The 26396-nt window shown below is 35.8% G+C and overlaps 2 protein-coding genes across 3 annotated transcripts; one reads left to right on the forward strand and one right to left on the reverse strand.

Annotated features, from left to right (window-relative positions):
• On the reverse strand, nucleotides 1-21653 carry LOC123552027 (WD repeat-containing protein 47-like). 2 transcript variants are annotated; one of them, XM_045341402.2, is made up of 10 exons: nucleotides 19886-21653; nucleotides 13665-14081; nucleotides 12536-12901; nucleotides 11446-11519; nucleotides 6648-6811; nucleotides 5846-6015; nucleotides 4912-5082; nucleotides 4471-4593; nucleotides 3581-3799; nucleotides 1-2878 (listed from the first exon to the last, which is right to left on the reverse strand). In XM_045341402.2, exons 1-10 carry the CDS (start codon nucleotides 21522-21524, stop codon nucleotides 2736-2738), a joined length of 3486 nt encoding a protein of 1161 aa, XP_045197337.2. In that variant the 5' UTR covers nucleotides 21525-21653; the 3' UTR covers nucleotides 1-2735. The 2 variants fall into 2 exon arrangements, with proteins under 2 accessions (XP_045197337.2, XP_045197347.2); XM_045341412.2 differs by lacking the exon at nucleotides 12536-12901 and having other exon boundaries at nucleotides 19886-21652.
• A 121-nt stretch (nucleotides 21654-21774) lies between these two features.
• On the forward strand, nucleotides 21775-25899 carry LOC123552037 (uncharacterized). The gene is made up of 2 exons (XM_045341425.2): nucleotides 21775-21991; nucleotides 25227-25899. Exons 1-2 carry the CDS (start codon nucleotides 21821-21823, stop codon nucleotides 25674-25676), a joined length of 621 nt encoding a protein of 206 aa, XP_045197360.2. The 5' UTR covers nucleotides 21775-21820; the 3' UTR covers nucleotides 25677-25899.
• The last annotated feature ends 497 nt before the right edge of the window (nucleotides 25900-26396 follow it).

Here is a 26396-nt window from a genome sequence, read left to right on the forward strand (position 1 = left end):
TTGGTAATAAATAAGCATGGAAAAAATAGGAATAAATTATCACTAACAAAAAGACAAAGATTTTCAAACAAAAGAAAAAAAAGTTTAAACACATGACAAAAAAAATTACACAAAAGACCAAAAATGCAAACAAATGAGACACTTCTTTTCAGATCACAACATTAAATAAACTTTGGATACATAAATTCTTTAAAAACACAATGGAATAAATAATGTATAATAATTTACATGAGTCTCACCATGGCATAAATACCGATGGTAAACAAAATAAGTATTACCCACAAATAAACAAAATATAACTTTTTTGAATCACTTTGTCAGTAACTTCTGTCATGGTTAAACAGAATGACAATTTTTGCAGGCTGTTAAACACTTTCATGTAGTTTCTTTCAAATACCACAATGTTGTGTTCATAGCTCAATAAGCTGTCAACTCACATTCATGAAAATGCATAATGCCAGCTTTAGACTAAGCGACTACGGTAAATGGAGATCATAAAATAAATAAATATGTCACGAACAAAAATATGAAGCTTTTCAAAATAAATGTTTGAAAAATTAAATGACCAGTGTGTATATAATATAATATGTACAATAAATACTTCTTGTAATATGCCATATTACTACAGCTACTGAAAATCACTCAAACTTTCGGCTGTTCGAAAGTCTGAAGAAGATTTTGTAACTTTTGAGCTTCAAACTGCTGAAAAATGTTATGAGGCAAATCATAACATACACCTTGACGGACTTCCTATCAATCTAGCTATTAAGCAGTGTATCATTACATATTCCACAGACTGGTCAATGTTCCTCAAATAAACTTGACCCCACCCCCACCACATGGTTATCTGTAGACCAGTCTAATAGCTCCAAAATCTCATTGGCTGTTTCATGGAACAAATTTGAAATTGACCAATGGCAAGACTGCACTCTTTTGACTGGTTCTTGGTTTTCTAAACATTTCCAATGAAATCAATATAAGCAAATGCAATGAATTGCCTACCCATAAAGCCCTCTCATAACTTATATTATGATTTACAATGTACATAAAACTTTTTAACATCAAAATGTAATGCCAGATAAAAATGAAACAAATATTTTTCAAAAAGATGTCCAATACTGAACATTATTAGATTCATGACAATTCTCATAAGTAACAATTTGAACCAATCCAACTTAAATGAGACAAAATGCACATTGTGTCACTCTCCCTACTACAAATACTAGCTCCAATGTCTTAGCCTGAAATTTAGACTTAGAATTCAAACGGTTAAATTTTCATCTTTCTGTTAATGCCACTATTAAAATAACAGATTTCACAAAACTGGACTAAAAGACAGTTCCTATGAATAAATATTTGTTTGTGAATTTTCAGCACAACCAAGTGTAACTTCTATTAATGGCCTCTCTTCAGAGGTAATACCTTTCTACAACAGCATTTTCGGCTTAAACCTCTCCCATAGACAATGACCTATTCAGTAACAACATCCACAAACACTTTTTGAGTAAATGGGTACAGCTGCTTATGCATAGTTTCCATTTTTGGGAGTGAGGGCGTGGGAGCAACAGCCCCTATTATAATTATATTACGTCAGAAGTTCACATATTTATACTATGTCAACAGTTGCCCAAATGCTATTGGTTTCATGGGTAGCTGTAAGTTGGTTGCTCCAACTGTTGTCTTCCCAGTGATGTTTGCTCCAAGAAGGTTGCACAGTAGCATTACTTTAAAAGATATTATAGCAACTTAAAATTTCAGATATTTAAAACCTAAGTCAAAATTTTAGGCTAAGAATGTTCATGAATCTAGGCCCTGAACAAAACTGCTTCCTATTGAAGATTATATACATGTACATGCTTAAAAAACAAGCACATGGACCTATATATATTTTAACCAAATGAAAGACAGTATATATAAATTTATAACTTTGTGCAGTTCCAGCAAAATCTACTTAGTAGAATGTTCTCAATTTACATAGAAATGTCACTAAAACTGTGATTTTCCCACAGATTCCCATTATGAAAACTTGATTAAGTCCATACATTTCAAATCAGTCTACAAAAAAATCAAACATGCAATACAATCTTTTTATTGGCTGTTTTTTTCAAAGTATATCTTGATGTTCTGAAAAATGGTGGCTTTATCAAATTCTAGACTGCAGAAAAGTGATTTGAGCAAGCAGAATTACTATACAGGCCCTGTATTTAGGAACAATATCTTATACACAAATATTTCATTAAAATAGCAAATACGAGATTCCCATATTAAACTATGATTAACTGGTAATTGAATGAAATTTATGGTGACTTTCAACATATTATATATGTCATACACAATAAAATGTTGATGCGTATCAAAAAGCAGTATTTCATATATGATTGATATTACCTCAAACACCATTTTTGTCATAATGAAAGGTTAAAGGGAAAAAATGTAAATCATTCTATGAAGCGACCTGAAACTACTTAAAGAATACTGACTATTCTAATACACTTCAGCAACTTCTTGATGGATTGTAACTTAGTTACCCATTTATGACCTATATCTGGGTTCAAGAAATATTTACAAAGTATATATCTTTACTGTAATTCCATAAAACATGAGTTTGTAAATGCTAGTTTGCTGGACAAAAAGTTCCAAGCAGTAAATCTGACAGGAAGTGCCTGTATGTTTGACAGGAAGTGCCTGTCAGTCATACAGGAAGTACCAGTCCGCTACACAGGAAGTGCCGTTTGCTAGACAGGAAGTGCCCAGCATGTGACTGTCTTGTCTGCACTGGTAGAGACAAAAGCAAGCTGGTTAGGATGCCATCTACACTGTATCACTTTGTCACGATGATCTGCTACTATCACACTGGGTAGGGGTTTAAGTAGATCTCCTGGAATGGTAAATGAAAAGACCAGTCAGGATGTTTGTATGTTATATTTTAGTCTCTACAACATAAATAAACAGCCTAGATCTCGTAATATCGCAAAATTAATATATAACCAACATGCCCAACCGGTAACACCAGTTTGCAGTGATCTAATTGAATGGCAAAGTAATACCAATTACAAAATGTTTTCCTTCAGTTCAAACCAGCTTATCTAGTGTGAATGGGGTACCTCTTGAATGTCTTGTGACAAAAAAAATAAAACAAAACCGTATTGTCCACATGGACATCTAATATCTAGATGTCTGAAACCAAGTAATCTTTCCATTTTCAACTCTTTTCAGCTCTTCCACATAAACAAGCATTTAATTTGACCCTCATAACTGCAATTTCTACCGTAAACTGAAATTACCTGTTGAACTTGACAATACCATTGGTTTGAATGTCAGTACTTCTGAGCTACTTTAAAATGAAGCCGTTATAGCTTACTTTTAAATGATCATTCCTTTGAATGTAATTACAGGCTTTCAAGCAGTCCCTTATATTTGTTAGCAGTACATTTAGGAATTCCCTTTGATTTTTACAAGTATTTAAGAATTTTAGTAAATCTTCCAAAAAGTAGGATATTTTAGAAATTTTCGGACAATTTGAAAGCCCGTATTTAATGTAATACACCACAGTTTATATATGCATAGTTCAAAGCCCTACCATGTAAATCAGTGAGAACTATGTTCCTGTCATAAGATCCAGACAATAGGTAGAATGCATTCATTGAGAACCTTGCTGATCGACAATCTTCCGCGTGTGGCCGGAAACTCTGTATGGCTCGAACACTTCTTATATCATATAACATCACTGAACCATCCTCGTGTCCTGATGCTAGCAGTCGCTCTGACGGGTCCACACACACTGACGCAAATGGGCTTCCTATTCATTAGATAAGAATTTGTTTTTTTTGCATCTTTAAATTCGTAGTGTTGACAATCATTTTCTGCAGTATTTATATCATGTTATGATTGTAAGTTAATCTAATGTCACTGGACTTGATACCAGTGCTAACTAGTCCTCTGCTAATAAATAGCAACTTTCCCACATGAAAGACACTGAGATATTTTCCAAGGATAGCCCAAAAACTGTATACTTACTGAAAACATATTTATATTTGTTGGGGATAAATCTTGATGGATTTGTGATTCGGATAACAAACAAATTTGAATCTCAACAAACCAGTAAAATATATATCTCTTTATTTTATCTTTAAATTTTGAAATTAACAAATTCAAGTCCCTCCCCAACCCCCCCCCCCCCACCCCCCGCCAAAAAAGCTGTTTTATACCAAAATCACAAAATTTAATGCTAAATTTTTAAAATATTTTGCATTATTTCTGAAACACCATTTTGCAGAAAACTATGCCACAAACATCCATCTGGAACATTTAAATAATGTGGAGTAAGTTACTCTTCAACTGATATGCAATTTTTGTGTATACTGCAGTACCTGTTTCTTTATTCATATACAGCAATCATAGCCTTCCACTGTGATCGTGAGATTAACATGCATGTGGGTTAATGCTCAATGAAGAGAAAAAAAAGCTTACCAGTTGGACTAGGTACCACGGTGATAGGGGTTGATGCTCTCAGATCCCAAAACCTTGCAGTTTTATCCTGACCTCCACTTACAAACATACATCTTCCCCAGGTATGTAGAGAGTACACAACACCTGAAATAAGAACAAACATAATGAAAATTCAGAAGCTAAAAAAGTCACTTCAAACCTGCATTTTTAGGAATATACAGAACACGGAACTGACCAAACCAGGCAGACACAGGCAGATTTTACATGTACTTAAAGTAAATTTATAAAAGATTGCCATCTTCCCCAAAATAGTAATTTTATGCCAGCCAGACTAAATTAAGTTATAAATGAAAATCCCAAACTGGAGGCAAAGATTTATGTTCCTATAACTGAAATATTTCAGTAAGAATATTATGAATATCTGCAGATATAATTACACAAAATTTGTTAAATCGATAGTACCTGAATGTCCTGCCATGGCCCTGATTGGCATGGCGGTCTCACAATCTGTAACGTATATCTTGCTGTCCCCAGCCCCACCACTGATCAGCAGGGAAGCCCTGTTACTGATGTCCTGCATGAACACAAGGTCTCGCACAGTACCGTCATGGAAACTCAACTCAATATCCTGACCTGAGGTATAAAATTTCAAAATGACAATGAGCCATATAAACCATTTTTTGTCAATATACTAAATTATGACAGTTTATTTTGTTGGGGCTCATATGACAAATGAAGAACATTTTGGTGCCCCACTGAACATTCTTTAAGGCAGGTAGAAACACCAAAATTTCGTAAGCCAGCTGGATATTCCTCATAGGAAAGAATTCTTCACCCAGAGTGAGGTTTCAAATACACACATACAAACAAGAACAGTAAATGATTCTAAGTAAGCACCTTAATCTTAGCCCAAGATCCATACAGGGCTAATGTTGATTAATTAAAGTGTAGGAAGAATGAACTTTTTTGACATTCAAATATGTTATAGCCATCAACATGTAGCCATTTTTTTTTTTTTTTTTTTTTTTACATTTGGTAGCAATTTACCGTCAAATTCAATATTTTTTGGAATCAAAGTTCACTGTATTTAAAACTGGAATTGGTGCACATGGCAGAATACCGGTGATATACGTTCAATTGTTAAATGTATAAGACTAATAAATTCAATAAAAGCACTTGTACTATGAAACCATTATATTCATAGCGGCTCACTTTCGTGGATTTTGAGGTTGCATCTATCCCAATCTACACATCAAAATCCCAGTCAGTTTATCTTCAAATGTTGAAATCCACATATCTATATCCCCATAAAATACCCATTGTAAAACCACAAAGTGGCAAGAAATTAAATTATTTTCCTAAGAGAACACTGAGAAAGCGTGCATGACGCTCTTACCATCTATAGTACAACTGTCTATGTCAAATCTGTTAATTTTAATTGACTTGTCGTTGGATCCAGTTGCGATCATATCTCCCAGTGGACTCCACGCTGAACAATATATACTCCCTTTGTGATGTTTGTGCTTCTGACACAGTATCTTCGTAGGGCAAGTCATGTGATCAGACCTAAAACAAACTTAACTTAATGTACATGAAAAATGTAACAAAAACTGTTTGTAAAATACATATAACACTGTGGCATGTGGGTATATAGCATTATATGTTGTGACCTTTGACTTACTGACCTCACAAAACAGTAGGAGTCTTCTGACCACATGCAATCGTCAGATGAAGTTTCACAATTGTAGGCCGAAGCATTCTTTAGTTATAGAGCTGAAACAGTTTTAAATCTGGAGGTCACTGTGACCTTTGGACACCCAAAACAGTAGGGGTCATCCAACAACTACTGGCAATCTGCCTATGAAATTTGACACCTGTAGGCAAGGGTGTTCTTTAGTTTTAGAACAGAAAGTGTTTTCAGTCTCAAGGTAAATGTGACTTTTGAGCTTCTGACCCCAAAACATTAGGGGTCATTTACTGACAACAGACAATCATCCTATGAAGTTTGATCATTGTGAGACCAAGCATTCTCCAGTTATTGATCAGAAACCAAAAGAAGTACTGACAGACGAACCGACCAAGACTGAGCAAAGTAATGTACTTCTCTTCTTTGAAGGTGGGGCATAGAAATGTATCAAGCCAGTAAATGTTAACAGTTTAATTGCAGAATGCAGAATATACCTTGGTAAAATACCTACGCTAAATTATTCAGGTCTGGAAATTCACAGATCCTCAAAGTCTTTGTATTTGAACCAATCATGTATAGCTCTCCTGAGGGGTGAAATGCCACAGTTCTTATGGCCTGCATATCCTCCAGGGTGGTCACGGGTATAAACCTTGATCTTCCATCACCAGAACTTCTCTGAAGTGACAGCAAAAAATAAATGTGACGCAGATAGAATTGAAGATTATACATGATTTTGTTCTGTAAAAATGCAACATCTACAGTATATAGTGGCATATCGTAAATAGAACTAGAAAACAAGAGATCAAAGAGTGATCTTGGCGCCCACCAATGTGCCATTTTTGAGAATTCCAAATTTTAAGACTTATTGACTAGCTCAAGGTCAAATTTCATTTCCGTACAAAACACTGTGCATGTGGTCAAAATTCGAAACCTGTAGCTTGAGAAATGTGAAAGTAGGTAACTATATCAATTTCAAGGACAAAGTGGTCCAAATTTGAAGGCTGTAGCTTGAGAAATGTGAAAGTAGGTCACTAGGTCAAAATCTAGGTCAAATTTTATTTCGGAACACAGAACTATGCATGTGGTCCAAATTTGAGGCCTGTACCTTCAATAATGTGAAAGTAGGTCACTAGGTCAATGTAAAGGTCAAAGTTTGTTTCGGTACACAAAATTATGCATGTGGTCCAAATTTGAAGGCTGTAGCTTGAGAAATGTGAAAGTAGGTCAATAGGTCAAAATGAAGGTCAAATTTCATTTCGGAACACAAAACTATGCATGTGGTCCAAATTTGAAGGCTGTAGCTTGAGAAATGTGAAAGTAGGTCACTAGGTCAAAATCAAGGTCAAATTTTATTTCGGAACACAAAACTATGCATGTGGTCCAAATTTGAAGCCTGTACCTTCAAAAATGTGAAAGTAGGTCACTAGGTCAATATCAAGGTCAAAGTTTATTTCAGTGCACAAAACTATGCATGTGGTCCAAATTTGAAGGTTGTAGCTACAGAAATGTGAAAGTAGGTCACTAGGTCAAAATCAAGGTCAACTCATGTCAAGGTTCATCTTGCCACTTAAAACCATACAGGTGGTCCAAACTTGAATGTTGTAGGTCATTGACAAGAAGATTTTAAAAGCTTTTCCCTATATAAGTCTATATAAACCATGTGACCCCCAGGGCGGGGCCATAATTGATCCTAGGGGAAGATTTGAACAAACTTGGTAGAGAACCACTAGATGATGCAACATTACAAATGCCAAAGCCCTAGGCTTTGTGGTTTGGACAAGAAGATTTTCAAAGTTTTTCCCTATATAAGTCTATGTAAGCAATGTGACCCCCTGGGCGGGGCCATATTTGACCCTAGGGGAATAATTTGAACAATCTTAGTAGAAGACCATTAGATAATGTGGCATACAAAATATCAAAGCCCTAGACCCTGTGTTTTTGAATAAGAGGTTTTTCAAAGTTTTTCCCTATATAAGTCTTTATAAACAATGTGACCCCCGGGGCGGGGCCATATTAGACCCCAGGGAAATAATTTGAATGATTTTGGTAGAGGACCACTAGATGATGCTTCATACCAAATATCAAAGCTCTAGGATCTGTGGTTTTGGACAAGAAGATTTTCAAGTTTTTCCCTATATAAATCTATGTAAATTATAGAAATAAACAAAGGGCCATAACTCACTAAAGAATTGTTGAACCAGTCTGATTTTCAGGGGGACACAACTAGGGTACCAATACATCATTCTGACAAAGTTTGGTCAAAATCCCCCTGGTAGTTTCTGAGGAGATGCGATAACGAGAAATTGTTAACGGAAGGACGGAAGGACGGACGTCGGACCATGGACGCAGAGTGATTTGAATAGCCCACCATCTGATGATGGTGGGCTAATAACTTATATTGGACATGAAGTTAAAATAATTTGTTTACAAAGATTTAAGATTTCAGCCATTCAGCAGTTTTACCTGACAAATCAATGTGAAAGCTTTATTTAGTCACTTAAAATATTATTTCATGAAAGTCCGGTCTGCTTCCATTTTAGAACAGATGCCAAATAATGAAACAAGAGGACCATGATGGTCCTGAATCGCTCACCTCTTCCAACATGACCCAGTTTTGAGTATGACGTCGTTTTTTCTATTATTTGACATAGTGACCTAGTTTTTGAGCTCATGTGACCCAGTTTTGAACTTGACCTAGATGTTATCAAGATAAAAATTCTGACCAATTTTCATGAAGATCCATTGAAAAATATGGTCTCTAGAGAGGTCACAAGGTTTTTCTATTATTTGACCTATTGACCTAGTTTTCGAAGGTATGTGACCCGTTTTGAACTTTACCTAGATATCATCAAGGTGAACATTCTAATTTTCATGAAGATCTCATGAAAAATATGGCCTCTAGAGAGGTCACAAGGTTTTCTATTTTTATACCTACTGGCCTAGTTTTTGACCGCACATGACCCAGTTTTGAAACTGACCTAGATATCATCAAAGTGAACATTCAGATCAATTTTCATGAAGATCCATTGAAAAATATGGCCTCTAGAGAGGTCAAAAGATTTTTCTAATTTTAGATCTACTGACCTAGTTTTTGACTGCAGTTGACCCAGTTTCAAACTTGACCTAGATATCATCAAGATGAACATTCAGACCAACTTTCATACAGATCCCATGAAAAGTATGGCCTCTAGAGAGGTCACAAGGTTTTTTTTATTATTTGACCTACTGACCTAGTTTTTTAGGGCACGTGACCCAGTTTCAAGCTTGACCTAGATATCATCAAGGTGAACATTCTGACTAATTTTCATGAAGATCCATTCAAGGGTATGGCCTCTAGAGAGGTCACAAGGTTTTTCTATTTCAAGACCTACTGCCCTAGTTTTTGATCCCAGTTGACCCAGTTTCAAACTTGACCTATACATCATCAAGATAAACATTCAGACCAACCTTCATACAGATCCTATGAAAAATATGGCCTCTAGAGAGGTCACAACGTTTTTTCATTATTTGACCTACTGACCTACTTTTTGAAGGCACTTGACCCACTTTTGAACTTGACCTAGATATCATTAAGATGAACATTCTGACCGTTTTCTATGGAGATCCAGTCACAAGTATGGCCTCTAGAGAGGTCACAAGGTTTTTCTATTTTTAGACCTACTGACCTAGTTTTTTACCGCACATGACCCTGTTTCGAACTTGACCTAGATATCATCAAGATGAACAGTCTTACCATCTTTCATACAGATCCCATGAAAAATATGGCCTCTAGAGAGGTCACAAGGTTTTTCTATTATTTGACCTACTGACCTAGTTTTTGAGGGCACGTGACCCACTTTCGAACTTGACCTAGATAACATCAAGGTGAACATTCTGACCAATTTTCATGAAGATCTCATGAAATATATGGCCTCTAGAGAGGTCACAAGGTTTTTCTATTTTTAGACCTACTGACCTAGTTTTTGAAAGCATGTGACCCAGTTTCGAACTTGACCTAGATATCATCAAGATGAACATTCAGACCAACTTTCATACAGATCCCATGAATAATATGGCCTTACGAGAGGTCACAAGGTTTTTCTATTATTTGACCTACTGACCTAGTTTTAGACCGCACGTGACCCAGTTTCGAACTTGACCTAGATATTATCAAGGTGAACATTCTGACCAATTTTCACAAAGATCTTGTGAAATATATGGCCTCTAGAGAGGTCACAAGGTTTTTCTTTTTTTAGACCCAGTTTTGAAACTGACCTAGATATCATCAAAGTGAACATTCAGATCAATTTTCATGAAGATCCATTGAAAAATATGGCCTCTAGAGAGGTCAAAAGATTTTTCTAATTTTAGATCTACTGACCTAGTTTTTGACTGCAGTTGACCCAGTTTCAAACTTGACCTAGATATCATCAAGATAAACATTCAGACCAACTTTCATACAGATCCTATGAAAAATATGGCCTCTAGAGAGGTCACAACGTTTTTTCATTATTTGACCTACTGACCTACTTTTTGAAGGCACTTGACCCACTTTCGAACTTGACCTAGTTATCATCAAGATGAACATTCTGACCAATTTTTATGGAGATCCAGTCACAAGTATGGCCTCTAGAGAGGTCACAAGGTTTTTCTATTTTTAGACCTACTGACCTAGTTTTTGAAGGCACGTGACCCACTTTCGAACTTGACCTAGATATCATCAAGGTGAACATTCTGACCAATTAAATTTTCATGAAGATCTCATGAAATATATGGCCTCTGGAGAGGTCACAAGGTTTTTCTATTTTTAGACCTACTGACCTAGTTTTTGAAGGCACATGACCCAGTTTCGAACTTGACCTAGATATCATCAAAATGAACATTCTTACCAACTTTCATAAAGATCCCACGAAAAATGTGACCTCTAGAGTGGTCACAAGCAAAAGTTTACGGACGACGAACGCTGCGCGATCACAAAAGCTCACCTTGTCACTTCGTGACAGGTGAGCTAAAAATGTTCAATCGTTCACGAGTTAAATTTCTAACATTTGAATTATTGGAGAAAGTGTTAACCTTTATTAAAAATATTCAATTTGCATTCATTTGTGATGTCATAACTCATTCAAAGCAAGTTGTTTCCCCAGCTGTTGGCTGATATACATGTAGGAAAAACTGATTAGCTGACACCATTTTTGGAAATTACTTATGTCTGCGGTAATTAAATAAAGGAGGCCTTGATATTCTATTTAGCGTGGAAAAGAGTGTTCATGAACAAGGTTCAGTGTGTTAAAATGATGATGTTAAATGATTATAAAGAAACATTTACATACCTTGGATCTGTGTACCGGACTGGGCGTATCCAAATGTGACATGTGTAAGCTACGGCTATCTTGATTTGGACTTCCTGCAAAATAATGTTATTCTGTAAGTTGCACACAGCTTGTTTTATCATTTCTATTTTCATCAACAGAATAATTTATTCCTAATGAAATTAAATCCTTTGAAAAAAAGTTGATGGTAACAAATGATTAAAAAGTTTTCTGAATTTTACACAGTATTCAAGTTATAACAGTGCCATAATTGTTACCTATAGTAATATAAATTATAATGTATTAAACATTTCTACTTTTTGCATGAAAAGATTCCATTCTTCATCAAGATGTAAATATACCTATAAATGTAGGTACTTACATTTAAATTTAATGTTACAAAAAATGAAAATCAACAACTGCCATGCCTACATTTTGAATAAACAGTGGCATGCCAAGTCAGCTTTGTTAAGTGCTTGTTAACATGGGAAAAATAGTGAGGCATTTCCGATTATTAGGTAGTGTTTTTCTCCAAACTGTTTTTTGTATAGGGTTTTATATAGCTTTCAAATATGCAACAGTGTCTATTAACTGGGACAGTCTGCTGCAAAGTTAGTACGTAAATCTGAAAAAAAAAAACACTGTCCAGTATATTATTAATAACTAAAAGCAGATTAATGTGAAGTAACGTTTCAAAGAGGGAGGTCAATTCTTGACAGGCAGAATTGATCAAGAATATTAATGAAGCAATGAAAGTTAATTACCAGATTAATTAAGAAACAAACAGAAGCTGAAAGAAAAATGCAGATAAAACTGACAAAGATGTTAATGCAGTGAACAGAAATGGAACGTTCAGTTGATGCAAACATAAATGTAGGCAGTAAGTCTGGTTCCTGGCTGCAATCGTCTAGGCAATGTCTCAGCGGATTCCAGCCACTATATCCATCAACAAACATAAATATGTTATTCTCAGTTGGAAACACTTTGGCTGCAATCTGGGTGACATACATACAATTTTTATGAAAGCTGTCTACTGAACAATAAAACACAGGTTCAAAGGTTATTTCTACCTTGTCACACATGCCATATGCTCTATGTTTCATGCCGGTACCTTGCTTCTGCTGTTTTGCTACTGTCTTTCCCATCTTCCTGGGTCCTGGCCCAGCTGCAAGATTTATATTATTGGGCCTGCTAGGCGACTTGGTTCCCTGCTCTGTTTTCTTTGGTCTAGGTAAAGTCTGGCTCTTTTTCTGAACTGTGCTATCAGGCCTGGTACCGGGCTTAGCCTCTGGTTTTTGCCTAACAGAGTTAGATCTTGGCAGAGTCTTGCTTTTTGCATCTGATGATTTTGCCCCATTCCTCGCTGAGAGTGATCTGCTTAAAGGTTTGTTGGTTCCAGGCTCTTTCGATGCAGGTTTTAAAGTACCATTACTGACAGCTTTACTTTTTCTTGAATTTTTGTCGACTTTCTTTGTAGCTATAGGTGAAATAATACAAATGCAAATCATCCCCCAAAACCAGCAAAGTGCTTTTCAATCAAAAATGTGTAACCAGTGTTAAAAGTATAAAACAAGAAAGTTAATAATGAATTAAACTCTGTGCTATGTTAGAAAAAAGTATTGATAAAAGGTCTTAATTTCATTTAAGGCTCTAACTTTCATGTAAGGCATCAGACCTCTAACTTTCATTTATGACATCATTCTGGCTTCTAACTTTCATTTATGGCATAAGACCTCTAACTTTCATTTATGACATCATTCTGGCTTCTAACTTTCATTTATGGCATCAGACCTCTAACTTTCATTTATGACATCATTCTGGCTTCTAACTTTCATTTATGGCATAAGACCTCTAACTTTCATTCATGGCATTGATCAGACATTTAACTTTTATTTATGGCATCAGACATCTGACAGATATACAGTATGTGGGTGTATTCAAACATTCCTTTTGCAAACTATACTAGTAAATTTATTCTGTAACACCATATTGTGACCAGTCAAATTTAATGTTCAAAGTTCTTAACCATTAACATTCATAGAAACACGCTAATGTTATGTGATATTTGCCTATCTATTCTATGTCTAGTTTGTTAAACTTTCTAGCGAAACAAGCAATTGCATTTTCTCCTGAAAAATAAGATATGAAAAGAGAAATCTTAGTCCACTCAAATTTGCAGCTCGAAGCAATTTTTTGAATGTGCAAAAGAATTTGCTAAGCTTTAGACTTCACATGTTTACCTGCAACTTGTGGGGGTATATATGATGGACTCTTTTCAGCTTTTTTGGCAACCGCACTTGGGACCTCACTTCCTACATTCGGATCAAGGTTCAGCATAGGCACAGGTCGATTATTGTTGTCTATATCAGATTCAGAAAAATTCTCTGTTGTATTGTCGTCAAGGAAACTAGGCGGATCCATGTACAATCCAGCTCTGTTCAATTCAGATGGTGTCGTGATAGGAGTGAAATCTGGTTCCTTGATTTTCGCTGACTTCATTTGTAACTGAGCTACATTGAGAGGAGATGCAAACTCTGGTTCCCTGCTATCTCCCTCGTTCTGCTCATAAGATACTCCAATATCAGGGCTTGTTTCAGAGTCGATGCCCTGTGGGCTTGCGCTGGACTCGCCCTGCTTGGGGGTACTGGTAACAATATCTAGTGAATGATAAAGTAATTGAAATACAAGAAACAAAACACAACAACAGAACTTAAGAAAACATAAAATTTTGAACAACAGTAAACATATCAATATAACACATGAACTTTAAGACAGTCTACATCAGTACATCAATTTCTTTTCCACAATGAGACATACCATTTAATGTGACAAATCAAACATTCTAACACGATCCTATTCATTTTCCTATTAAACAAAGAAGGCTGAAAACAGTGAATTATTATACAACAATTCACTGTTCCGACATCACAATTATTACGTCATAGCTTCAAACGGCATAGAGGCGCGCTAGAAAAGAAACCGATTGAAAACGGGCAAACATTTAATGAATGCTGTCAAGGATGTACTTTAAAGTCCTTGGTAACGTGTTAGAATCGAAATAATATATCTCATTTAGTGATTTGCTCTTGAATAAAATCATTGTTTGTCGTTCAGATGTGTATTATCATATCACTCAGGCTGCCCCCTCGTGATATAATTCCTTCGCATCTGAACTCCAAACAATGATTTATTCAGCGACAAATCACTAAATAAGATATATTATTTCTTAAACAACAAAAGATACTGCATAATCATGATTATACACTGGGGATTTTTTTTTTTGAAAATTCAGTAGTTCCGTTATCTACATGTACTAATCTACACCCAAACCAAAAAAATAGATAACTAAAATTATGGACAATTTTCTGTATTATATATAGCTGTACTATGATCAGATCCAGGTACTGACATGGACAAATAAATACATGTATTGATTGCACAAGACACTCTTTTGAAGCAAATGCATCTTGACTGAAGTCCCCCAAAAGAAAACAAGAGGGCCATCATGGCCCTGTATCGCTCACCTGAGTACCATTGCTCAAAATGATATGATCAAGTTTTGACATAGAGCACATAGGCATACACATTAAATATCATCAGGATAAACATTTTCTTGTAACAGTCCCTTTTGACCTAGTCAGGGCCAATTTCCATACCAAGTTTGAGGGTCCTAGGCTCAAATGCTGCATTTTTGTAACATGACTATTCCTTACCCTGGAAGACTTAAATAACAATTAAAACCAATTTTTAGAAGCTGCTGATATATATTCGTTTACATAAAATAAAGGGAGGTAATTTGTCATAAATTCAGTCAAAAGTTATCTACCCTGATTGTCCGAGTCCATCTGATGGCACAAATGACATTTCAAATCAGTATCTTCATTGGTTACTGAGATACACCCATTTTAATTTGAAACAAAGGGAGGTAATTTGACATAAAATCAGTCCATAGCTATCTACCCTGATTGCCTCAGTCCAACTAAAGACAATAATGAAATTTCAAATGAGTTCTATAAATATTTACTGAGATAAATCCATTTTTATTAAAATCAGGGGAGGTACTCATGCATTGGTATATGCATGTAGAAGATACAGAGTACAAGCCTATACAACAATATATTAGTAAAGTATTCATATCGATAAATGTTCAATCAAGAGTTATCCAATATGACTATTTCTTACCATGGAAGACATAAATAACGTTTCAATCCAATTTCATTAGAAGCTGCTAAGGTGTATTCATTTAGATAAAAAAAAAGGACAATGATGGTCCTGAATCACTCACCTCTTCCCACATGACCCAGTTTTGAGTACGACATCGTTTTCTCTATTATTTGACATAGTGACCTAGTTTTTGAGCTCATGTGACCCAGTTTTGAACTTGACCTAGATATTATCAAGATAAAAATTCTGACCAATTTTCATGAAGATCCATTGAAAAATATGGTCTCTAGAGAGGTCACAAGGTTTTTCTATTATTTGACCTATTGACCTAGTTTTTGAAGGTACGTGACCCTGTTTTGATTTTTTCCTAGATATCATCAAGGTGAACATTCTCACTAATTTTCATGAAGATCTCATGAAAAAGATGGCCTCTAGAGAGGTCACAAGGTTTTTCTATCTCTATACCTACTGGCCTAGTTTTTGACTGCACGTGACCCGGTTTCGAAACTGACCTAGATATCATCAAGGTGAACATTCAGATCAATTTTCATGAAGATCCATTGAAAAATATGGCCTCTAGAGAGGTCAAAAGATATTAATAATTTTAGACCTACTGGCCTAGTTTTTGACCGCAGTTGACCCAGTTTCAAATTTGACCTAGATATCATCAAGATGAACATTCAGACCAACTTCACACAGATCCCATGAAAAGTATGGCCACTAGAGAGGTCACAAGTTTTTTTTTATTATTTGACCTACTGACCTAGTTTTTTATGGCACGTGACCCAGTTTCAAACTTGACCTAGATATCATCAAGGTGAACATTCTGACCAATTTTCATACAGATCCCATGAAAAATATGGCCTCTAGAGAGGTCACGATTTTTTTTATTATTTGACCTACTGACCTACTTTTGACAGCACATGACCCACTTTCAAACTTGACCTAGATATCATCAAGATGAACATTCTGACCAACCTTTATGGAGATCCATTCACAACTATGGCCTCTGGAGAGGTCACAAGGTTTTTCCATTCAAGGGTATGGCCTCTAGAGAGGTCACAAGGTTTTTCTATTTCAAGACCTACTGACCTAGTTTTTGATCGCAGTTGACCCAGTTTCAAACTTGACCTATATATCATCAAGATAAACATTCAGACCAACTTTCATAATGATCCCATGAAAAATATGGCCTCTAGAGAGGTCACGTTTTTTTATTATTTGACCTACTGACCTACTTTTTGACAGCACGTGACCCACTTTCAATCTTAACCTAGATATCATCAAGATGAACATTCTGACCAACCTTTACGGAGATCCATTCACAACTATGGCCTCTGGAGAGGTCACAAGGTTTTTCTATTTTTAGACCTACTGACCTAGTTTTTGATGGCAGTTGACCCTGTTTTGAACTTGACCTAGATATCATCAAAATGAACATTCAGACCAATGTTCATACAGATCCCATGAAAAATATGGCCTTTAGAGAGGTCACAAGGTTTTTCTATTATTTGACTTCCTGACCTAGTTTTTGATGGCACGTGACCCACTTTCGAACTTGACCTAGACATCATTACGATGAACATTCAGACCAACGTTCATACAGATCCCATGAAAAATATGGCCTCTAGAGAGGTCACAAGGTTTTTCTATTATTTGACCTACTGACCTAGTTTTTGATGGCACGTGACCCACTTTAGAAATTGACCTAGATATCATCAAGGTGAACATCCTGACCTATTTTCATGAAGATCTCATGAAATATATGGCCTCTAGAGAGGTCACAAGGTTTTTCTATTTTTAGACCTACTGACCTAGTTTTTGACCGCATGTGACCCAGTTTCGAACTTGACCTAGATATCATCTAGATGAACATTCAGACCAACTTTCATACAGATTCCATGAAAAATATGGCCTTTAGAGAGGTCACAAGATTTTTCTATTATATGACCTACTGACCTAGTTTTTGACGGCACGTGACCCAGTTTCAAACCTGATCTAGATATCATCAAGCCGAACGTTCTGACAAATTTTCATGAAGATCTTGTGAAATATATGGCCTCTAGAGAGGTCACAAGGTTTTTCTATTTTATGACCTACTGACCTAGTTTTTGATGGCACATGACCCAGTTTCGAACTTGACCTAGATATCATCAAGTTGAACATTCTGACCGATTTTCATGAAGATCTTGTGAAATATATGGCCTCTAGAGAGGTCACAAGGTTTTTCTATTTTTAGACCTACTGACATAGTTTTTGACGGCACGTGACCCAGTTTCGAACTTGACCTAGATATCATCAAGATGAACATTCTGACCAACTTTCATAAAGATCCTACAAAAAATGTGACCTCTATAGAGGTCACAAGCAAAAGTTTACGGACGGACAGACGACGGACGCTGCGTGATCACAAAAGCTCACCTTGTCACTATGTGACAGGTGAGCTAAAAATATATATGAAAGCTGTATTTGACTGCCTTTGCGAAAAGACATCTTTTTTTCAAAAACTGAAGTACTGTACAGCTGCTGATTAAAAGCAATTTATATATCTTTAGAGGGTAACAACATCGCATAGATCTACAAGTAAAGTGTAAATATCATAGACACATATATTTTATAATAGATGCGAAAATAGACATATTTCATAATAAAGTTTAAATAGCTTATATAAAATTTGCAGTCTGAACTCATTTTCCTCCAAATTCAATGATTTTAACTTAGGACTCTTGTTTCTCATGACTTGAAGGTCTTTTAAATGCGCATAGAGGTTTTGTGTTACAAAGTTTCCATTCTGTAATATGAAAGTTGCTACAATCTACTATGTTTATTGTATACGCATGCAAGGCAGAATTTTAGAAATGAGTACACTTAAACAAAATTTAAATTCCACAGAACCCCATAATGCCAGGTATTTCTACAGATAGTTGCTAGAATATAACAGTATGCACATCAATGTCTTTAAAGGCGTGGTACGGTATTAAATTTCTACTTATCATGCTAATATGCAACATGATTTTTTTATTCTAGAATTAAAAATAGATCAATTTGAATTTACAACATATCAGTAACCAGAAAATTTTGTGTTTTAATTAGAAAGAAAATTTGCAAGAATTAGCTAACATGAAAACTTTGTGTTTTTAATTAGAAAGAAAATTTGTAAACCTGAATTAAATTGAGCCCCATTTCCTTGCTACACTGGTTATCATTACCGTATTTTGGTGTGTATAGGTCGCACTTTTTCTACCCATTTTGCCGCCAGAAAAAGTTCCTGCGACCTATACGATAGAACATTGCCAGCAGAGTTTTTTTCAGGTAAATTTTCTGACCGTAGCTCTCGCAAAATTACGTGCATCTGTTACGAACGAACAAAATGGATAAAAAATATCAATATCGGCGGCTTTTCAACCAATAGTGGTTACTTTCAATAAAATATATCGTAAATAACCTGTACAGACTATTAAAATTACGAATGACTTTAATTCAAAGATGTTTTTGCAGTTTGAATTACATTTGTTTCTACTTTCGTTTTACCGGACGCCACTGACATGTACTCCGGGTTGGATAAAATCCGGACAGATCCGTCCTCCATTCCAAACATTGTTTATATTATTTTCAGCGTATTAAAAAACTTGAAAGATAATTCTTTACTTCTGATCTTTAAATAAAAGAAAAAAATCCAAAAAGAGATATTTTGTTAATCTTTTTACTCAGAATCAAAAGAACGCGGTTAATTACATCACACGGAAAGGTGTTATAATTGCTGTGCAAACAATTCACACTTAAACTTGCATAATTACAGAATGTAAACGCAAACCGTCTGCTGCCAATTAGTGTCAAAAAGCCGCTTTTCTTTGATGTAGTCTGTTACCAATACTACTGTTGGTACGAAACGGTTGGGATCGAAAATAACACTGTCCGATTTTCACCAATCAGATTCTAATAATAATTCAGTCCGCGGCATCAATATGGCCGCCGCCATAACTTTTTTGCCGGTAAATATTAAATATTGCTGGGGAAAAAATCCGAAATTTAACTGCGACTAATACGCTAGAACTTGAACTTTCCAACCATTTTCAGAGCAAAATTAGATGCGGACTATACATTACCGCGACCTATACACACCAAAATACGGTATGCAACCAATTATCCCAGACAATTTATGTATACTTTGAATACATTTTATTTACAGTCAGAATATATGTTATGTCTTTCTACACTTGTTGTAAGATAATTATAACATAAACCATAATTAAGCTACATGTATACATACAGTAAAAAAAAAAGTGGTATCTTTTACCTTGAGCAACTTTTCTCTGCAACTGTTTGACGTCTGCAGGCCCTCTTGGTGTTGCAGACTCACGAAGTCTATTGTCCTCTAGACTTAATTCCTTCTTCTCCAACTCCTTAAGCTCTTTAGTAAACATCTCACGTTGCTTTTCTTGTTCTTCCAATTTCTGTTGAAGTAACTGCTTTTGTTTCTGATATTCTTTGTATAGTTCAGAACTCGAGTCTCTCCCCGCCCCATTGAGACTCCCTTGACTCTCTGCATTTTTGTCGACACTTGAACGATTGTCAACTGTGACGCTGTGAGTTGGTGATTGTGAACGCTGAGGCTGAAATGGCTGTGACTGTTGTAGTCGTACAGATGAGGATGCTGGCATTTTGGTATGGAAGCTTGTAGACATACGAGGTGGAGTACTGCTTCTTTTTGGCTGTTCCAAGGACTGAACATTTTGTATTTGTGTAGGTCTTTGGGCAGGCTGACTAGGGGGTTCAATCTCTGTTTTTCTCGGCTGGAGTTTGTCGCCAACTTCTGATTCTGTATCAAGCTTTTCACCTTCTTCAAACAATTTACATATTGACATCTCCATTGGATTTTTCCTCATACTTTGCGACATCAAACTGCCAGGGATAACTGATTGGGACAGAATGTTTCTTGCATTTAAAGATGTTGTCATGGCATTTCTATCTTGCCACAACCCGCTTGTCAAACCATCAAACTGTGGATTCAATGATCTTGACATGATGTCAGCAGATCTAAGACGCATATTAGGAACAGCTGAATGTGGAAACATCTTTGGTTTTATTGGTGTGACAAGAATTTGTTCAGACCATGAAGCTTCAAGTGAAGGTTTCATCAGTGGACGAATGTCAAGATTCAAATTCTTTTGTTCAAATGGTATTGAGAACACATCTGATGTAACACTCTGTAACCATGACAACAAACTTAAATCAGCATCACTGAAACCATTGTCTTGTAATAATGAAACATCTTTCACTTCAATTTCACCAGATCCTTCTCTAGTAGCTTGCTGCTGACAAAACTCAATGCAAGACTCAAACAATAACCCTTTCAAAAGTAATTGTAGAAGCCTGTCATTCTGCGACATTGCCAATTTATTGTCATTTTTGTCAATGGGCATAAATTTTTCCACAAGAAGATATGCACTGCGGAAACACTCTACTCTTGCATTGCTTGGATTCCAATCATGATAATCAGCATGATCGGATAGTTTTGGCAAAGTTAGAAGTAAACACAAATTGCTGTAGTCTTCCTTAGTTGGACAAAGGTTTTCAAGGCTGTTGAGTGTTTTGACAACTTCATCAACAGTAAAGTCATAGTTTTGTAACACATTTGGCTCAGATTTTATACAAAGAAGTTCAAGATATTTGTGTTTGGTGACCAAGTACTTCACTTTTTTGCTGTCAAAACCTTCAATTGTTTCTAACGGTTGAATGAACTCTATTACATCATCCCACTGTCCATCAAGAATTAACTGCCTAAGAAAGAGCATATCATCTGAAAATAATCCATTTATAACACCGGTTTCTCTCTCCAAAGACAACATGGAAATGTTCAAATCACGATTCTGTAGAAATTCAGAAATCAGCTTGACTACGTCAGCCTCATTCATTGTTATGGTTGCAGCCGGCATCTTTACTGCAGATTATGATGCCTAGTAACGCGTAAATTAGCCGCTTTATCTTAATTTTCTATTTAATTGTGCATTTTCCTGTGAAATTTCTCCCTTGTCAGCCATTATTATTCATCATAGATGGCGCTGGATATTTGCTAGTCTGGTTTGGTAAATTACTTCTAACAAACAATGTCTCGCATAGAGAGAATGAAACCAGTCCAATATTTGACATTTCGGCGGGTAAAGGGACGCAACTTTCGCAAGAAACGGGAATTTTTGACGTTAATGACGTCACATTGTAAACAAACGTAAAAATGCTTGACTTTCTGTTTCGCTTTAGTGTTCTCAACATGGCTTTTTCTGTGATAGCAAAGGAAATTGGACAGAAACTGGGATCAATTGGTGGACCATGGTTCCGTTGCATATATTTATGGACTTTGTATTTATTCTTTTCGGAATGGTGGAATCAGGTCCTTCAGTTTCAGGTAGCACACATTTCTTTATTTTTCTGTCTAGTTATTAACTAACTAATGAATGCACATTATTTAAATGATTTATCAAATTACAACCGGTGTGTCGACTACCTTGGGCCTATCTGTATCTGTATCTGTAGAATACTGGGCTAGACTTCACTAAATGAATATATTGCCTAGTGCAACTAATTGTACGCGAGTCGCGATAAAGATTGTGATAATTTTTGCATAGGTCAATATGTGTCCTCCACTATCTCTCTCTAATAAAGAAAGGGATTCTGCCTGAAAATATCTCAGAACCAGTTCTGACGTCAAATTATTTGGGCTACCATGGGCCCTGCACGGCAATGGGACACAAACCTGTTTTTATTTCATTGTGGACCTATACCTGACATTTTGGTAGCATTTTCAATCAGATTTTATTTTTGCATTTAAAGTAATGTAAACAAACCTAATTACACATATGTTCTTACCCGCATTTTAGCTGTCATTTTAGAAGATATTCCATAGTGTTGACCTGTCAGACAAAAAGATACATGATCCCTACTTTTCTCGGTGTTCTTTTGTGGTTTATAGGCCATTTAATAAGGCTAGTAATCCTTTTTAGCCCATCTGTCTTTTTTTTTTTAAAGATGAGTTATTGTCATCACTTGATCGGCGTCGGCATTGGCGTTGGCGTTGCCTGGTTAAGTTTTTTGTTTAGGTCAGCTTTTCTACAAGACTATCAAAGCTATTGGTTAAAACTTGCAACACTTGTTCACCATCAATAGCTGACTCTGTACAGCAAGAAACATAACTCCATCCTGCTTTTCGCAGGAATTATGCCCCCTTTTGGACTTAGAAAATAGCAGATTTCTTGGTTAAGTTATTGCTTTATAACTTCCTTTGTTAAGCGATTGCTATAAAACTTGGAGCAGTTATTCGCCATTAAAAGCTGACTCTGCACAGTAATAACCGTAACTCTACATTGCTTTTTTGCAAAAATTATGGCCCCTTTGGAGTTAGAAAATCAGGTTTATTGGTTAAGTTTTGTGTTTGGGTCAGCTTTTCTCCTAAACTGTCAAAGCTATTGCTTTAAAACTTGCAACACTAAGCCTTGTTCACCATCAAAAGCAAGGCGGTGCTCTTGTTTTTGATGGGTCTGGCTATGTGTTACAGCTCTCAGAAGATTGCTAATTTTATATAGAACATATAGCAAATTTATTTGCTATTGCATGTATATCGTATACAAATGAAAATATTGGCACTTAAATTGTTAATCTCCATTTTGTGTGAAAATAAAAAAAAAATAAAAAAATAAAAAAACAACAACAGCAACAACGGTAGACATTTTCTCAATTAAAAAAGAGAGAATTTAGCTAGTCTTAGTTTTGGGGAACCTTTACAACTGTTCACAGGTCTTGTAGGGTAGATTCAGAGGATGTAGGTCATATTGTATAAGCTTTGATTGTTCAGTGAATACGAAATTTTATTTGTTATAGTATATTGTTTTAACTAGTTATCTTCGTGAAAAAAAGAGTTTATTGTTATTCCAAAAATTGTTAGTTTTTGCCGATTTTGTTAATCTAATTGTTAGAGTAGCGGAATACAAAATGCAAGATACAGTAAGCTTCATGTAATATCGGATTATAAATACTAAACAAAATAGCATAACGTCATGAACATTTTCCCGACAATCATAATATGTAAGACAGAAAAAAATAGCTAAAAAGAAAGAAAAGTGCATGGTTAAAGCATATTAATTTAGTATAATGATCACTCTTCACGGTAAGACAAGTTTAGAAATCATGCATGCAAACATCGAATTAATTTAAGAATTCTATAAATGAATGGATATTCAAATTCTGTATGAAAGTAAAACGATCGGGCCGCAAGATTTAACAACATTATGGGATTGCCTCTTCCTAAGCATCTTAAAACATTTAAAAATGTAGCAGAAAAATATTGGGCTACTAACATTTCTTCCCGGCAAGAGAAAATAATGGACTTACGAGAAAATGGCATACTGAATATTTTATTACAATCAATCTACAAATAAAGTCAAAATTGAAATAAAACATTTAGGTGTCAAAAAGGACTGAACATTACAATGGAAAATACACCATTAAAATCGTTTTTGAAGATTAATTAAAAACTAACCGGATGTTTTGAAAACTGATAAAAAAAAATTCTTGTCCACACGTTACAACTCTTTAAGTAAGGTAACATATAACAGTATTTAAAAAGAAGACCTTGTTACGGAAAAGGTATATCAAACAGTTAGCAATTTTCTGTTAACCTTTTCCCACATAAGTTAAAAAATCAGCGGCTCTCTTTCTCTCTCTCTCTCTCTGTCTCTCCCCCCCACCCCCACCCCACACACACACACACACACACACACACACACACACGCACACACACACACATACAAAAAAGAAAAATATTTTCTCCCTATGTAATATGTTTCATATATTTCTCAGAATCAAGTTATATTGAGACTTAATTATGATTTCATTTTTATTGGGATCGGGGTACCATCTAAAAACACGATAAATTTTTTTCCAACTTTGCAAAACTGCACTTTTTATGCTTTAAACACGTTCAGCGATGTTAGAAATCAACTTACTGATACTTTAAAGGCATAACTCTCTTATTTGTATTTATTTTTTGACACAAAAATTATTTCCGGAAAGTCCCACTTTATAAAAAAAATATGTATTTACCGACCTATGTACCCTAATTTTTGTCGAGCCCGCTTGTGGAAGTGAAGACATAGTTGTCCAAATGGCTGTTCGGTGTATGTGCGTGCGTGCGTTAGTCCGGATTTGCTAGTCCGGACCATAACTTTGGAGCAATCTTGTTTATATTTGGTATAAATGTTAACCACAGTGAGACACTGCATCATGCACAAACTCCAGGTTTCTGTCTCAAAGGTCAATATCACAGTTGGAGGTCAAAGGTCACGTCAGATCTTGTCCGTCCTATAACTTTGTAGTGCATTGAGGAATCTTGTTTATATTTGGCATGAATGTTTAACTCAGTGAGACGGACTCTATCTCAAAGGTCAAGATCACAGTTAGGGGTCAAAGGGCGGGCTCGACATGTTGCCCGTGGGCATTTAGTTTTAGCATGTTACCGGAAACAAACAATCCTTTTTATAGGCCTTAATCATGTGACTTTGTATTTAATTATATTATCACATTGATAGCAAACATAATATGCGTTTTGGATAAAGAAAGCAGATGTTTCCTCTTCTTGTCATTTGTAGGTCAGCACAGTGGCGGCTGGGTGTTTTCTTGTTGCCTATATATACCCTGTTGTGACAAACCTCTTGAAGAATGTCAAGTACCTTAATCTGTTGAACATCGGATTCGTTCGGTACTTTTCGGAAAACCTCATGAAACTGTCGTTTCCTCTCGTGCTATGGCGTTACGTGTGGGGCCCGTTGGTTAAAGGATTAAAGTGCTCCGCGGGCTACTATTTCCACACAGACTCAACTCCGGAATGTTTCTGGTTTACTAGAGGAGTGGCGGTTGTGTTGTTGTGTATTATTGTCAGTCTTTGCTGCAAGGGTTCAAACCCCACAGTTCAAGCCAGCCACGTTACGGCTAAACGGCACCGAGTCCCACCGCCTGTACCAAAAAGACCGCAGTCAACACGGACGCAGGCCTTGGAAGCCAGACAAAAGATGCGACCACGTTCTGCCAATGGAAAATAGAGAACTTTTGCTTATATTTTTTTTTCTTTGAGCAATTGCCATGTTTTTCTAAGTATGCGGCATTCCAGGTTTGGAATTCAGAATGTGTTTGTTTTTAACATAACTACACATTTTTACCAACACACTCGGTGTGAGAAGAGATATTTTAGTAGATTACAGCTCTATATATAGTAATACATAACCAACTTAAATAAAATAACTTGTAATAAAAGTCTTTAGTCAGTGCTTGTTTCTGTTTCTTACATTCACCCCTGTAAGGAAGCAACGTCTCTTAGGACGGTGTTTAATATGTAAAACCACTATGATTTGCAACCTCTCTTAATTTGCAACGCGCCTATGATTTGCAACGACATTTAATTTGCAACGTCTCTTAATTTGCAACGCCCCTATGATTTGCAAAAACTCTTAATTTGCAACGTCTCTTAATTTGCAACGCTCCTATGATTTACAACGACTCTAAATTTGCAACGTCTCTTAATTTACAACGCCCCTATGTTTTGCAACGACTCTTAATTTGCAACCTCTCTCAATTTGCAACGTTCCTATGATTTGTTACAACCCTTAATTTGAAAGGTCTTTAGGGTGACGTTTTATTTTTAGCATACAACCCCTATAATGTTCAACGTCTCTAAATTTGCAACGCGTCTTAGGAAAACGCTTTATTTTTGGCATAAAACCCCTATAATCTGCAACGTCTCTTAATTTGCAACGTCTCTTGGG

Source organism: Mercenaria mercenaria, chromosome 15 (assembly GCF_021730395.1).
Source record: "Mercenaria mercenaria strain notata chromosome 15, MADL_Memer_1, whole genome shotgun sequence".
NCBI lineage: Eukaryota > Metazoa > Mollusca > Bivalvia > Venerida > Veneridae > Mercenaria > Mercenaria mercenaria.

Coding starts and splice junctions, on each gene's coding strand:
- LOC123552027 (XM_045341402.2), bottom strand. CDS start 21,524: ATGCCGGCTGCAACCATAACAATGAATGAGGCTGACGTAGTCAAGCTG. Junction 12,902..13,664: donor TATACCCCCACAAGTTGCAG/GTAAACATGTGA, acceptor TTTCACCTATAG/CTACAAAGAAAGTCGACAAA. Junction 11,520..12,535: donor AGCAAAACAGCAGAAGCAAG/GTACCGGCATGA, acceptor ATTATTTTGCAG/GAAGTCCAAATCAAGATAGC.
- LOC123552037 (XM_045341425.2), top strand. CDS start 21,821: ATGCTTGACTTTCTGTTTCGCTTTAGTGTTCTCAACATGGCTTTTTCT. Junction 21,992..25,226: donor ATCAGGTCCTTCAGTTTCAG/GTAGCACACATT, acceptor TGTCATTTGTAG/GTCAGCACAGTGGCGGCTGG.